Below are 16,592 nucleotides of genomic sequence, written 5' to 3'. Positions count from 1 at the left end.
CAATACATATATAGTAAACATAAGAACCAGTGAGTATTGTGTTTATGCATGTGGGAATGTCCAGGGGAAGAAGCCACAGGGAGAAGGTGGCATTGAGATGCAGATTCAAAGTGGGAAAGGAGAAAAACAGGCAGATATGGAATCTACAGCTTTTCACTTTCCCTCTTTCTTCTTTCTTCCCAACTGCTCTGGCCTGAACATCAACTGTATCCTCTGAAACACTTCTCCAAGCTATGATTTATATTCATAAATAAGTAGCAATATATTTAAAATTGTGGCTCAACTTGTGTTTGGGGTTTTCAATGCTATCACACACACACACACACACATATTAAAATATATAAAGAGTATTTTACAATTATTCAGGGCTAAAAGCCAAGTATATGTTTATCAAATAAATGAATAAAGCTGGGTAGCTAATAAAATTAATGATCATCTTTAAAAGGCTAGGTTTCTTAAAGGCAACATTTTTGTTTTATCAAGTGACTTAGACTCCAAGGAACTGAATTATATAGCTAGAATCAGAAGAGACCAGGTGACCCTATTTGGGTCCGGTATGGATACAAATACATGACACTGATTTAGTAATTGACTACAGCATATTTTACTAGTCTATGGAAATAAGCATTTCTATAATGTATTTGTAACTCAAAATGTAGTATAGTGGTCATTCAATTAAAAGTAGTACATGATCTTATGGTAACTGTTAAATACAGTTTTCCAAAGAATACAATGTCCACAGGGCAGAGTTGAGTTGAAATTCTTATATATTTCCCCAGTTTGCATCCCAGCTTCAGGATTCTCTGTTATTCTTTACTTTTAATCTACTAACAGTTAGTACAAATATAACACATTACAATTATTACCTACTATTGATCAATTACAATGTTTATACATTATGGATATTTAACATTACAGTATGGCTACCAAGTAAAATTGTTAAAAATCTTGTGTCAGGAAAGTCTTGTTTTTTAGACCTTTGAGTCCTAAACAGTCTTACTTGCTGCCTCTTGCTATTAGCTTGATTTTCTGAGGTATAACACTCATTATTCTTCTATTTCAAAGGAGAAATTAAAAAATAGATTTAGTTATATGAAATCTAGCCACTCTAGAAAACAGAATAATTGCCTAGTTTGGCTTTCAGACACTGGGTTTGTTCATAATGGGTGATGGGAATTAGCCAGATTCCTTGTCATTCATTCCATTCAAAAAGACGAGGTCATAGAAAAGAAATAGAAAGAAAACCAGAGACACAAATACAGGCAGAATGGTGAACATGCAGGGAAGAGACACATACACAACACAGAAAAGAATGAACAAAACATATTGATATATTGTAAGATAAGACTCTGATATAGGATGTACCCAGTCCTATATCAAATTACATTTTCTGGAACCTCTAATGGATAAACTAAGGTGGGTAGGTCAGGGAAATGGGATTAAAATTGTCAAACAATAGAAATATTTTAAATTAGGGGAGCTGGCAGAAGGACTGGAGGAGTGGAGGGGGTTGCAATCCCATTGGAAGAACAATATGGGCTGGTCTGATCACCCAGTTCTCCTAGAGAATAGACCACCAACCAAGGAGTGGACCGAGAGGGATTCATGGCTCCAGATACATATATAGCAGAGGATAGCCTTGCCTGACAACAACAGGAGGGGAGGCCCTTGGTCCTGGGGAGGTTTGATGCCCCAGAGTAGGGGGATGCTGGATCGGTGGGGCAGAAGAGTGTGAGTATGTGGGTAGGCACTCTCATATAGGCAAAAGGGAGGGAGAGGGCAGATGTGGGATGGGAAGTTGGCAGAGGGGCAACTGGGAAGTGGGATATCATGGGATGAAGGGTTGGTGGAGGGGGTAACTGGGAAGTGGGATATCATTTGCGATGTAAATGAATGGAATGATTAAACAATTATAAAAATAAGCAAATAAAGAATAGAACTCCCAGAAAAAAAAAAGAGTAACAAAAGGAGGTCATACCTGATGTGCAGCTGTGCAATTCACTCTCTGCCAACTTTACTGGCAGCCTGAAAATTATCACACTCTGCTTGGAAGAGCTTGCGTCTAAGTGGAAATGTACTTGAAAGGTCTGAGAGTTAAAAAAAAACACACACACACACATAAAAGAGAAAAACGAAAGAAACAGAAAAGGTTATGCTAAACTTTCCAGGGTAAAGAGTCCAGTGACTCCCGAATGCTTACAAGCCAACCTGCTCTTTCTGTCTGCCTTGTTAAAGTGTTAAATCCATGACTTCGCTTCTGTGCTTTGGTACTCTGCCTACAGCCTGTTTTCCATCCCACCATGCCTTTCACGTCCTTTCAAATGACCCTTTCCTTGTGGTAAGCCCTAAAGAAGCATTTAAAGGATGGTGGTAGGAATCATGTTCTGTAAGCCCTAAAGAAGCATTTAAAGGATGGTGGTAGGAATCATGTGACCTGTAATAACATCACTCTGAGTGTTCTCTGCTCCACTGCTGCACTGTGCACCACGGCTGTAGGGAAAGGACAGGTGGAGGCGCAGCTCTTAACCCTGTGCAGAGAGATGTATATTCCTCACCCCACTCAGCCTTGCTAGTGAACCCCTGCACTTATACCAGATGAAAAGTTATTTTAGCTGAACAAACCCTCACACTCCAAGATCTCAAAACTCTGAAAAAGAACTCCCATCAATCACCTATGAGTAAGTGTTGATTTTTTTTAGCTTATCTGTAACTGATCAAGTTTTTAAAATTTTAGTTATGAAGCATAACATTAAAAAAATAGCAAAGCCAGACAAAAGGCATCTTATCCTTTATCCTTAAACCATTTATCCTCTGGTTTAGTTAAGTCTCTATTACTTTATACCACAATTCTTTTCAAATTCCCTCTAGTTCAGGAATGAAGAGAGAATAGAAGAAAGAAGAAGACGATGAAAGTTGGGTTCCATCTATGGATGCTGCTAAAATATATAGGATGTCTTCTTTGTTCATTCTCTTGGCCTTCTTGCTAAGACAACTTCAAATTCCCGTGTGCAATGAATATCAGCCAATGCACCTGCGCAGTGCGTGTGGCGCTCCATGTATTTGTCTGCAAAGATCCAGTGAGCTCTTTTATAAGGACCGCCTTTCAAGACCAGCATTCCCTAAGCCATGCACTGCACAGTACAGCTCGGATTTTATGTGCTTTAACATCAAGTTGTTGGTTCTTGATTAGCTTATTGCTTCTTCTTCTTCTTCTTCTTCTTCTTCTTCTTCTTCTTCTTCTTCTTCTTCTTCTTCTTCTTCTTCTTCTTCTTCCTCTCTCTCTCTCTCTCTCTCTCTCTCTCTCTCTCTCTCTCTCTCTCTCTCTCTCTCTCTCTCTCTCTCTCTCTGTGTGTGTGTCTAGCATTTCCACCATATCTGGAAGTAAGTGTCCAGAGTGACCTATGTGATATGAATGAACTGAATCCACTGTCCCTAACTCCTTTGGTCGTATACCATATTGACATTAGTGTTGGCTAATTTTATGTCAACTTGACAAAGAAAATTATCTGAGAGGAGGGAAACTGAATTGAGAAAATGCCTCCAAAGATCATACTGTAGGCAGACTTTTAAGGAATATTATTCGTCACTGATGGAGTGAGGCCCAGTCCATTGTGGGTGAGGCCACTCCTGAGCTGGTGGTACCTGGATTCTGTAAGAAAGCAGGCTGAGCAAGCCACGAGGAGCAAATAAGTAAGCAGCACCCCTCCGTGGCCTCTGCATCAGCTCCTGTCCCCAGGTTTCCTGCCCTACTTGATTTGCTCAGTGGAGTATGATTTGGGATGTGCAAGACAAATAAATCACTTCTTCCCATGTTTCCTTTGGTAATGGTATTTCATCACAGTAAGAGAAACCTTAATTGAGACAGCAGGCAACTCAGTAGCCAAGCATCTCCAATGCTTTCTGGGCCAGGGCCCTAAAGAGAATCACTGACTGAGATTATATTCCAAGCCAACTTCTTTTCCCTTTATTTTATCAATTCATAGGAAATGACATCCTTACTTACCATTACCCAGTTCCCAAGAAATGTTGTACTTTTTGCTGGCACTGTACTTCAACAGGCTCAGGGCACTAGAACTGTTCCAGGAGTTATTGGGATTACGACGCAGTGCATTTAGAGCAAATATCAGGTGGAGTCCAGAGCAATCAGCAAAGTTATAAAGTTTGTCTAGAGACCTGGCTGGGAAGAAGCAGAGAAAGGCTTATAACTTTCAAATCTTAACAAAAGGAAACGATTAGCTTCTACAGAAAGCCTTTCCTGCTAGTAAGGAACTGCATACCCAGACAAGCTTCTGCAAGAGACCGTTACCTTCTGATGTGGGATGCATTTGGAGGTGCCTTGGGGGAAACAGCATTCAGAATTTAAGACAAAGCTTGCAAATTGAAAACCAAGCCTAGCTCACAGGGCATTCTACTTGTTAAACAACAGGTAGAATGGATGATGTTTAAAAAAGGAAGATTTCCCAAATTATTTGGCTTTCTAGCTTTTTGAAAAAGCAGAAAAGCAAAGTCTGTATTTGTGTTTGACTGGCAGTAAACATGGCAAGGTGTAAGGCCACAGAAGACTAGTTGATTAGCCTGAGAAACTGCACACAGCATTTCCTTCTGGTCCACATTTCTAGTGTTTTTAAGAATGGGTATTCTATTAACCATTTTGGGCTTATGTTCATTATTAGCTTAAACACGGAAAACAGTGACTTGATAGCAAATGTCTCCTATCTACCACATTCCTTTATGTTTACTTCAGCCCCCCGCCCCCTTGTCTGGCTCCCGTGTGCATTCCCATTCATTAGCACAATGTCCATTTCCTTCTAGATTCTCTCCATCCTGCCAATCATCTTCCCTGTATTACTGCCATCAATTTCTCTCACTCTTGTAAGGCTAAATCAGCTTTTAAAACCAGAAAGTATGCTATAAGACTGTGTCTTCTAGATGTGACAGGGAAGCTACCCACTAAATCTTAATAATATGGCTGCTAAAACAGGAAGGGAATGGTGACAAGAGCAGGTGGCATGCCAATGTGGATGGACAAAGGTTTATAGGGCCCTTCTCCCACAGGAAAAACTATAAGCCCTGGGTCAGGACTGCCAAGAGAGGAAAATTTGTCTTCCCCAGGAATGAGCCCCTAAAATAGGCTATCCAACTGCATGTTGACCCCCCAAAAATATATACACAAGCGGTATTAAATGGACCCAGTGGGTTGCATTTATATTATGTCTAACAAGTAGAATTTTTAAAAAAGAGACCTTGAATTTGAAAGTGAACCTGGAAGTGACATGGGGTGGGGGAGGGCAGGTAGGGTTGGAGGAAGGGGATGGAACGGGAAATGGTATGATTATATTTTAATCAAAAAGTTAAGGAAGGAATAGAAAAAAAAAAGAAATCCAAAATTTTTGATGTAGTTGTAAAGAACAGGGAGACCTGCCCTTGCACCCAGCACAGCCACAACCATGTTCACTGTGACACTGGAACTCCTGAGAGGACTTCCAGGCCCACTCAGGTGCTCAGGCAGATATAAGAAAGGCTGACAGGAAACTTTAAAAGAAAAAAAAAAAACTTCAGAAGTTTTCAGTTCTAACTTGAGGTTTTTTTTTTTGTTGTTGTTTTGTTTTCTTTTCTTTTTTTCTTCAGCATCCCATTGTGGGGCAGGTGAAACTCTACAAAATAATAGGCTAAGAAAATGGCCAGATTAAGCATATTTTAATGAAAAACCATCATTGTGTATACAAGACCATTGGCAATAATTATCAGATTGCACCTACAACTGAATAATTCCACTATTACGCCTTGCTTTAGACAAAATGATTTTACCAAGAGGCCCGCTAACACCTGAAAATCACCACAGGTGACTTCCAGTAGCTTGGCTATCAAAGGGTCAGAAGCGCTCCATCGTGAACCCCATTAATACATGTGCCACAGAAGGTTAGTGATGTTGACAGAAAAATATTTGTTCATCCAAAAGCCTTACAATCGTTCAGCTACCCAACAACACGTGCTTGTATTTACAAGTGTTAGTTTTATTCATATTATTTATTTCATTCATAGTTTTATTCAGGCAGCTTCCTGAAGCTGCCATAAAATAAAGTTATAATAGAAGGTATCAAAATTTAATATAAATGGGTGATAGTCACTTCAAATAGACAGACTGCCTTTCCTTCACCTTTCTCTGGAATGTATTATGTGCACATCACAGTGTTTATGTATATTAGGTAAATACACATCAAACACAAAACACTTCAACCTGAGATTTCATGGTAAGGAAAGATAATCTGCAAAAAGATCAGTTCAAGATAAAGAACCATTAAGTAGTGATTTCGAGTTTTTAAATAAGGTAAAAGTTGAGAATTAGAATGTTAAAAGTTTAAGAAAAATGTCATTCAGGACAATTTTAATTCTGGCTTCTTTCATGAAGCCCTTCAAGCCTAGCACTGTATTTTACTGTATCGTTCAAATGAGCTAATCATCCCGCACACATTCATTTATGCCTTAGGCATCTTGCAGAGGTCTTACAAACCAAATAGTTTATAGTATATAAAAGTGCATATAGTGAAATGAAAGTATAAAAATGGAAGAAGCCAAAGAGATGTGTACAATAATTACTGCTAACTTAAGAAATCCACTCTAAAGGGTATTAGAGAAATACGTGTATTTGAGTGCAGAGAATTTAGTAGATGCCTAACAAACATAAATCTTCCTGGGAATATTTCCCCCTGAGATCCATCCAAATAAGTAGATACTTAAAGCTGACTTTCTAGTCTCTCTTCCTGAATGTATCAGTGGCTCAGTGTGTCCTGCGTTTCCCAAGAATAGAATTCTAAGGAGCACCGCCCCATTGTACAGGTCAGTGAAGAGGTAGTGGAATGAGAGAAAGATGTAAGGAAGCATCAACCAAGAGGCCTGGAGACCTTTTATGCGATGCCGAGAGCCAGAGCTCTGAAAGCTCTTGAGACTTCTGTGTCTACACACAGTACACAGTGGCAGAGCTGGGGGTGGGGTGGGGAGAGCAAGAACAAAACAAAGCAAAATAAAACAAACAACAACAAAACCAAACAAATGAAGCATGGAAGTTCACTGTTTAAAAACCACAAAGAAGAGCATTGCAAAGCAGTGGTGTGCAGTGCTGCTGTTAAACACAAAGAGCAACAGAAGAGGAAACGGTGGAGGTGGGGGAGGGCCACCGAGCTCATCAGGCGTTGAGACTGAGTGTGAATGGAAAACTCAAAGAATATGTAGACAGAGAGCAAAGACTAGACTCAACTTACTTAATCAAGTTCTGTGGTAATAACAGAACTGATGCTCACAGTCAGCTATTGGATGGATCACAGGGCCCCCAATGGAGGAGCTAGAGAAAGTAACCAAGGAGCTAAAGGGATCGGCAACCCTATAGGTGGAACAACAATATGAACTAACCAGTACCCCCCGGAGCTCGTGTCTCGAGCTGCATATGAATCAGAAGATGGCCTAGTTGGCAATCAGTGGACCAGTGGAAAGAGAGGCCCATTGGTTGTGCAAACTTTAACTGCCTCAGTACAGGGGAATGCCAGGGCCAAGAAGTGGGAGTGGGTGGGTGGGGGAGTGAGTGGTGGAGCAGGTGGGGGACTTTTGGGATAGCATTGGAAATGTAAATGAAATAAATACCTAATTAAAAATTATTATAAAAAAGAGAAAAACAAATCAGAAGTATAAGAAGTTTATTTTCTTAAATTCAAGATGATATAAAACCTCTTTTTGTCAAAACACCATTTCTCCAGTCTCACTGAAGTACTGGGGATGAAGAGATCAATCTCCATGAATGCAAACCGAGATGAAAGTCACTGATGATTTCTCTGACGTTTCTTAGGATTCCACATTTAAGACAAACCAGGCAAAAACCAGTTCAACAAACAGTCAAAACAAAATGGGACACACACTTATTTACAAGTGTTTGTTGAGCACCAACTACACTATGTTCTAGGAAACCATCCTCTCATTTTCTCTCTAGATAGGAACAAAGCAGGCAACAGCCCTTGCTCTCTTCAATTCGCACTCGGCATGGCTGCTGAGAAGTAACAGAGTGGGAGAGGCCAGGAGCAGCTCCAGCTGGTTATGTCACTCTAGTCAGGAGTGAGAAAGCCACAATGGAGTAGAGATGTGAGAAAGGTGAGTGCATCAAGTCAAGTGGGTAAATACAGAAGGAATTCAACGCAGAAGCCACAGGAAGGGCAGAGCACAGGACTTGCCAGGCATGACCAACATGGGGAAGGGGCAAGGGTCAGTGTGGCTATTCCAGGATGAGTAAGAGAATTATGAGATGAGGTTACAGAGGACCAGGACCAGGTAACAAAGGGCCTTACTGGCTATTGTAAAATCTTTGGCTTTCACCCAGGATGCCTTTGGAAACACTAGAGTCTCTTGAACACAGCTCAACTCAAATTTTAAAAACACTAATGTTTGCCAATGGCTTGAGTTTGGAAGGCCAGCACCCAGCCAAAACACTGGGCAAGAATATACCCATAACCCCAGCACCAAGGAGATAGAGATGAGAAAATTCCTAGGGCTACTGGCCAGCCAGTCTAGCTAAATTGGTGAGTTCTAGGTTCAGTGAAATATATGTCTTAAAATAAAAGGTGGAGATCAATTTAGGAAGATGTATCATTGGACCTCTAGCATCTGCATACAGATAAAGAGACACACACAGAGACATATACATAGATGCACATATAGACAGACAGAGAGAGAGAGAGAGAGAGAGAGAGAGAGAGAGAGAGAGAATACAGACACACACAGAGACAGACAGACAGACAGACAGACAGACAGACACACACACACACACACACACACCCCAAACCACATCATTGATGTGAACTGAAAGAGAGTGCTATGGGTTAAAAGAATAAGCACATGCTTATACTTGGCCCATAGAGTTTTAAGATCCTGGAGGTTGATGAAATCTGTGCTCTGTTAGAACTTCCCACCCTTCTTTGATAAACTACATTTCTCATGTCCCCAAATCATTACAGGCTTGTTGACTCTGTCTGGTATGTCCTTTCTCTTCATTTCTTCACTCTTCATAGCAAGATCAATGGTTTCCTGTGTGGGAATTTCTGACTTGCCAAGTAGAGACATTGCATCTCTGTTCTGTCTTGGCTCTTTATCTGTTTCTATTATAGCAATTAGCTAATCAGGCTTATTGTTCAACTCTGTCTTTCTCTCTCAAGGCAGACTGGAACATTTGTTCTACCCTTTTAGCATCAATTCAGTATCTGGTGCATAATAAACCTTAATAAATGCCTGACTTAGCCGGTGTTATTTTGAACCTGTCAATGCCGTTCACTATTTGTGCCCCAGCTATCCAACCTCAGCTATCACGGTTCCCTGTTCATTTCCTATTGCTGCATACTGTGAAATGCATTCAAAAATAGACTCATTGTTTTAAGTTTCAATCAAGAGGGAACAATGCCACTGAGCCCTAGGTAGTCATCTGACAGAGACTTTAAAGGGAGAAAAAGCAAGAACATGAGAAAAATGTGAACGAAAACTCAGAGCAAGGCACACTGAACAGACTCTGCCTATTGACATTCAGAGACGTACATCAGTTAAACTTGAAACCATTTGGCTTGGTAAGTACAACCAACAGGGGGTATTTAATTGTAGCAATTAAGAGTCTGAAAATTGCCTAGGAGAACATAGCCATTTTGAAAGGGTGAAGATAGGTTTAAACTGAGAGCTTAATGTCTCCAGGTTAGTCAGGGCAATGAAACCTTAACTAGGATATAAAGAACTCAGCATAAACGCCTGCATTTAACCAAGGCTGTTGGAGGAGAATGAGATTTTGGAACTGTCTGCGAATAAAAAATGACAGCACTATCAGAAGACTCGGGGCTAGAGAGTAATTGTCGCATCAATCATTTTAACTAGATTAAAGGGAACACTGAGTGCCTGTGAGTACAGAGGGTCTTCTGGATCCCATTAGGAACATCTCGATGATGACAGGACGGAGTCACAGGAGACCTTGACGTTAGTGAAGAGGCCAATACTGCTGTTAGGAAATGTGCTCCTAAAACAAGTTTCCAACGTGTCAAGAGTCATTCTAGAGAATAATTTGGAATATCTATTAAAAATGTAAATATTTCAAACATACATATTTATATAAATACATACATACATGTCTAGACATCTCTCTACATGTTATTTAATATACATACATATAAATTTCTAATATGTATACAATAGTAAGAATTATTCTAGAAACAATAGATTTCTAGCATAAATGAAGATTCCTAACACCAAGATCTTGGTTTGTAATTACCATTTCCCAACAAAACATGCGTAGGGCTTCTTGGAGAAATGGCTGCTAGGGTAGCCTAGAGATCGTGTAAGATGTACCTAGAAGAGTTTGTGGTGGCAGAATTTAAGGAAGTGATTAAGCATGATGGAGGGACATAAAGAGAGCTCATGGCAGCCAACCGGAAGAAATCCTTCCTTTCAGGCCCAAAGCTGAGAGAATTTTAACAAAATAAAAAGTGTTATATGTGGGAGCACGATTTTGTCATGACAGAGAGCTTGGGCCACAATTCCTGCCTCACATCCATCCACACATCATCTAGAAACACTGCTTTTGAGACTGAGTATGAATGTCACAGCATGGGGCCCTCTGCTTTTTCCAGCTACTTTGCCTCATGTAGTGTGTGGATCTTTTCTACTGCCTACATGGTCTGCTGCTCATTGAGGCTCTTTCTACCAAAGGAGTTAACCTTAGTAATATCTAAGGAAAACTCCATCGCTTGACAGGAGCCACCCCTCTTGTGGTCAGAGTAGCCACATACATAATGGACCTCATACATACTCTGTTGTGTGCACAGATGCCAGAGCCATTAGACTATCCCCAACCATCTGTATCCCTGGGCACAGTGGGTCACTGCTATGGCACACATGGGTCTATACTCTTAAAGTGTAACCAAAGTAACTATGGGTGGAGGACACGATGCTGTTCACCAATATATCCACTAAACAACTTCTATACCTAAAACTTGGAACAATGGTGAGGGTGGGGGGCCTGCAGAAAGACTGTGAGAGCCAGAGGACCAGGGAGTTGCTGTGAGACTGTGTCTCCTAGAAGTGACAAGGAAGCTAAACCCAGGATACTTCAGTAATAGAATCTGGACAATGACAACACAAACAGTCATGCTATCAGGGAGCAGAGAAGTTGCATGGGACCCCTCCCTTAGACAAAGGAAATGATGTAGTTATATCTTAATTATAATTTAAAACTTTAAAATATAAGTCATAGCATGGTGGAGTCTCACTTCTAGGCATAACAATGCGATCCTATGTATATATGTGTACATGTATGTATGTAGCCTTGCAAATATGCAGGACTCAGAACCTCTCCCCAGATACTGAACTGGCCTGATGTCTTTCTTCCCCATCAACTCTCCACTGCCACCAATCAGTCTCTGGCACATCCAACCCTATCTTGATCTATCCTGCTTCGGAAAACTAAATGATTACAAATGAGAGTCAAAATGGTTCAAGAAGTCAGGTAGTGAGAGGGGTGGGAGTCTGGAAATGGCAGGCATAGCAACCAGGAGACAAGAGGAAGGCCGTCTTGAATTGGGTAAGTGGCATGCACTGAAAATTCCTGATAGAAGGTGACAGTTAATTCACTAGCTGAAGATTTGGTGGTGGTGATTTGAGAAAACACCCATCTGGGCAGAAGGGGTAAAGTTTTAATTATTCAGGGATTGAAAATGTCTACAAAGAGAACAGTTTTAGGTTATACAAAGCTGAGTTGAGATGCTGAATCAAAGCAGTAAGCTGAGTGCAGTAAATAGCGAACTAAGAACACATGGTAAGAGAATAAACGCAGCTAAAGGGAAGTGTGGAGAGCTGGATACCTACAGGTCTTCAGAGGAGCTTGAATGTTGAATCAAGTCTGCTGCTACACTGCCAAGAGTTTGTTAGAACCACCCAAAACTCTAAAATATGGGCTAGGGGCATCTGGTTGGATGTTTCAGGTATTTGAAGTAAATGCCTCATTGAACACCAAATGTTTCTGGGTGGCTTCCTAGTAAGAGGTACTACCCACATGGTGTTAGAAAGCGCTGAGGGCGGTCCTCCCACTCAAGGCAATAGACAATCCTGTAGCGGTTGTCCCCACTACTGTCCTTGCCAATGGTTAAATAACTACAATAGAATCAGGATAGCTCAGCCTAACCCAAGTAAATAAATAAAAATAGTATGCAGCCAAAGAGTTGTGAGAATTACCAGGAGGAGCCAAGGATGTTCTCCTGGAACTATTTTAAAGGAATTTGACGAAGAAACTGAATTTTAGGTCACTTTTCTTGGATATAAGATTTAATGTCCTGACAAAAATCATTGGAGATGGGACAAAATTAATGATACTGTCATGTTTAGAAGCCTAGGAAGAGTTATGACCACAGTGAGCAAACTAGAAGTATCCTAGTTGTACTAACTGATCATAGAGGGAGGTCTGAGGGGCTGAGAGAAGTGCCCAAGTTCAAATGGACATAAAAAGGCCAGAAGACACTCTGAGGATTATGGGACAGAGAAAATCTAAAGCAGTTACATGTGTACACCTGTAACCTAATGCTTGACACAAACATCTTAAATGGAGGATTTTTAAATTTTTATTTTGGGTCATGATTACAGAGATTTCAATCCACAGTCCTAGACTCAATTAATGTAAGGCAGGAGGTAATGGTAGGAGCTTGTGAAAAGGAAACTGTTTACTTCATGGTGACCAAAGGAGAAGGGATCAGAGACTATCAAAGTCACACTCGTTGAGATTTATTGTCTCTACTCAGGTCTTACCTTGTAAAGTTCCCACAATCTCCCTAAACAGTGGGACAAGCTGAAGACAAAGTGTTTAATGCATAAGCCAGTGAGCGATATCCCACATTCCAACCTCAGTTGCCACTATTCACCAAGGCTGGTATGGACAGGCTGCTGAGAGGAACATCCAACTACTAACTAAAACTGACAATGATGACTGGTACCTACAGGCAAACTTTGGTGTTATCAACACCCATGAAGATGATTTGGGAAGGGGGCAGGCAAGCTGGCAGCTCCAGGGGCTGATGCTTAAAGCCAAGTGATTAGCAAGATCAGAGGGACACCAGCTGAGCTTGATGGTCAGAGACTTGTGGAAAGAGCAAAACATGACATCCCTAGAAGCAAATATTTGGACAGAAATATGGGTCTGTATCATTAAAGGCCACACTTCCCAAAAGAAACAAAAACCAAAATGGATCAGTGGGAATTGGAGGACAGTTGCCCTAATGAAATGTTTTGATCATTTGATAGTTCCTGGTGCAGAACAGATTTTCAGATAGCAAACCTTTTAACTGAAGAAATGGTTAGGTCATTAGGATGAAACTGTAGGATTATATACTATTTTAATTCTCCTTCCCCAGAAGGGTCTATGGCCATCTACTCAAGCTACTAAATTGAGGAAAAGAGACTACGCAGACACTGAGAGGGATGTTTAAACAGTGTGGGCTGTGATACTGGGAAAAGTGAAGTATAACCATGATGCTCGTTTCAGAGTACAGCAATATAGAGTATGCAACAAAAGGGTTCCAGAACCATGCCTAATTAAAGTTAGATGTCTACCATTTGTTGGCTAATTTGACTCACTGTAAGAATGGGTATGGAAAAGAGGTGCTTCATGCCTTGAACATGGCCACAAAATATCTATCATCCACAGTCAAATTCTAGAGAGAAAATGTCATTGGTAATGTTGCCTATGAGACTTCTTGTTGAAAACTGAAATTCTGAACAGTGTTCAGTTGTGTGTTGTTTTTTCCTATGGGCACAATCACTGGATATTTTGGAGCAGATCCCAAGAGCTCTAAATGAGAGGCAAAATAATTCAACATTAGTGCTCTGATCGTCTTTTACTAGTTCTCTTTGGCAAGGCTAATGTTTGAGAGAAATGTTTTTATCTGCTCCACATGTCCAGCAGTGATTGTGATTGGGGAAAGCAGAGGCTAGCGAGCCACAGCTATTAGAACAATCACTACCACAAAAACCAACCAACCAACCAAACAACCCCCCCCCCCCAAATCACAGTATGTAGAAAGGATCAGGCCAGTCCTGCTCTGGCCTCTTGGCACATGTATGTGTTTGCCGGAGTTGCACATATGGGAGAAAGCTCCCACGCCAGCTATCTACACAATTAGATCAGAACTGTGGTGATGACTCAGGGTCCCAACTCATCCCAACCCCCTTTCACAGCTAATTGCATCCTCTTTTCTTTTGCTCATCATGGTGCTGGTGGGTGAGGCATTAGGCTGGCCAGGGAAAGCAGCAGGGCAGATGCTGCAAGTTTAAGTGAAATCAGGTGTTGCCTTCCCCAAAGTGAGATCTGGAAAATGTCAGCTGTTAAGTAATAGATATTGGCAGCCAAACACTCAGCCTTTTCCACTGGGTTCAGTCTTGCTTCTCCCTACCAGAAATACTTGGGCTTTCCCCCTTTCTCACATTGCCTGATCTTTTTATCTCTTTAGAGTTCATCGAATAAGAATTTCCATTTTGTAGATTTTCATTTAACATGATTCTAAACATGTTAGAAATTGGAGGGTTGGGGATAAAGGAATTTGCAAAGGCCCCGACACTCTCTAGCACTGATGATGTCCAAAGCTTCCACCTGCGGAGACAGTACAAAGAATCTTTTGAGGAGTGAGGAGAACAACTGAATCCTGACAATTTTCAGAAACACAGCACCAAAAATTGCTAAAGTAAAATTATCCCACAGAGTTGAGAGAACATCTCAACTTTCATTGTCTTCTGCTAAGTCCATCTGGAGCTGCTCCACTGCAGAATTGCAATCCAGATTGTAGAATCATACACATGTACATGCACAGCTGATTTATGATCATCTCTATTGTGTTTGGTTGATCTGCATAACATGCCTCCACACACTCTAGGACTGAACCAAATAACAGCGTGGGCAGGTCTGGCAGTCCCATCTTCAGCCATGTGCTCACTTGCTCCTCTCTTTGTCTTCCTCTTTTGGTCTCCTTGACCCATACTTTCTTTTCCATCCTCTCTTGCTCTCCGCACTGAATAGCCAAGTCCACTCTGCTGGCTGTGCTCAGTGGCATTTCTCTGGACTCTTCCTCACATCTATAACAGCCTCCCCTCAACCATGCCTTGGAATGGCCATGTTCTTACTTTATATTTATGCAGTGATGGCATTCTACACTTAATCAGTGATGGCATCGAGGTTACTAAAAAAATACCCTATTAATAGGAAGTTCATTTAGTATTTAACAAAATAAATGTAGGTAGCTAAGAAAGGAAACGTGGTAAATTGATGAAATCTAGTCTTTCAGCTTTTCTCAAAGTTTCAATTTCAGAATAAAAATTTATGGAGGAAGGAAAAAAGGAAGAAGGGAGGGAAAGAGAGAATGGAAGGAAGTGAAGGATGAAGTGAGGAAAACAGGACTGAAAGGAGGGGAGGGAATGAGAGAGAGAGAGAGAGAGAGAGATTGATTTACTAAGCTGAAAATTTCCCCAGTAGATTGACTATGAAATCTATATGATAAAATAAGAGAATTTCTTGAAGATTAAAAAAATAGAAAACCTAGACATATACAAAATTCTACATACTTATTACATACACAAACTTAATCAAGAAGAATTAAATATATCTAATACAGTTGAAGCCATGATAGTCTTCCAACAAAGAAAACTCAAGGATTGGAAAACTTGTACTTATGAATTCCAGCTATATCTTTAAAGAAGTTTCAGTGACCCTAATGCTTCCTCCTTGAGGACTCGCTTTCATGGTACCAGAAGGTGCCATGAAAATTTCCACAGTAGAGAGGCAACCAACACTCCTACCTAACATGAGGTGAGAGCCTTAGGGTACAGTATTGGCACACATATCTTGGAGGCAACCAACAGCTCTCTAACTGAACTTAAGACCCATTCAACACAGGGGAAGCTCTATCTGGTACTAAAATCAAGCTCATTAGTAAGTGTTACTGAAGCCACGGATATTGAAGAAGAATTTACAAACCACCTCTTAACTAAACTACCATAATCCACAATAACAATCTAAACGTTTGTTCTTATATATACAGGTAAGTGTAGAGTCCACCCCTCATCAAAGAAACTTTGTAAAAGATGGATACCACAACAGAAAATCACAACCAATCAAAAGGCAGATGTGTGGAGCTCTGGTCCCCATGGATACAAAACACTTCTGCACCTAAAGCTCAGGGAACATTGTGGATCAGGGAATTTGCTGTCAGACTGTGTCTCCAGTAATGTCAGAGGCTACACCTATAGAGTCTCACCAACATGACAGGCCATCACACGGCTTGAATAAGGATGACACCAATTGAAATGCCAAAGTGGGTGGGAAAATACCATGAGGTCTCAACCCCACACAAAGAACTTCAGGCAATCAAGAAATGCTGAGAGCAAGGAAACAGTCTTCCCTGGAAAAGAGCTCACCACTTGGTCACTTAACAACAAAGAGTCAGCCCTCAAAACATATATACAACTAACACTGTACAGGTCATATTTAGGGATATACATGTATAGACATACATGCATAACATCAAAAAAAAAAACCAGTCATG

The 16,592-nt window shown here is 40.7% G+C and overlaps 1 protein-coding gene across 3 annotated transcripts in view; it reads right to left on the bottom strand.

Annotated features, from left to right (window-relative positions):
• Hpse2 (heparanase 2 (inactive)) overlaps positions 1-16,592 on the bottom strand; it is a 602,344-nt gene that overhangs the window by 232,498 nt on the left and 353,254 nt on the right. For 2 of the 3 annotated variants that reach the window (XM_021151789.2, XM_085833912.1), the window contains exon 4: positions 4,004-4,177. The exons of the other annotated variant lie outside the window; for it this stretch is intronic. In XM_021151789.2, the coding sequence (XP_021007448.1) occupies positions 4,004-4,177 (174 nt within the window). The remainder of the gene's footprint in view (positions 1-4,003; positions 4,178-16,592) is intronic. 3 annotated transcript variants of the gene reach the window in all.

This window comes from Mus caroli, unplaced genomic scaffold, assembly GCF_978045245.1.
Source record: "Mus caroli unplaced genomic scaffold, Mus_caroli_1 scaffold_20, whole genome shotgun sequence".
NCBI classification, from domain to species: domain Eukaryota; kingdom Metazoa; phylum Chordata; class Mammalia; order Rodentia; family Muridae; genus Mus; species Mus caroli.
The sequence above is the reverse complement of the archived record's forward strand: the minus strand, read 5'-3'. Positions and strand labels throughout refer to the sequence as shown.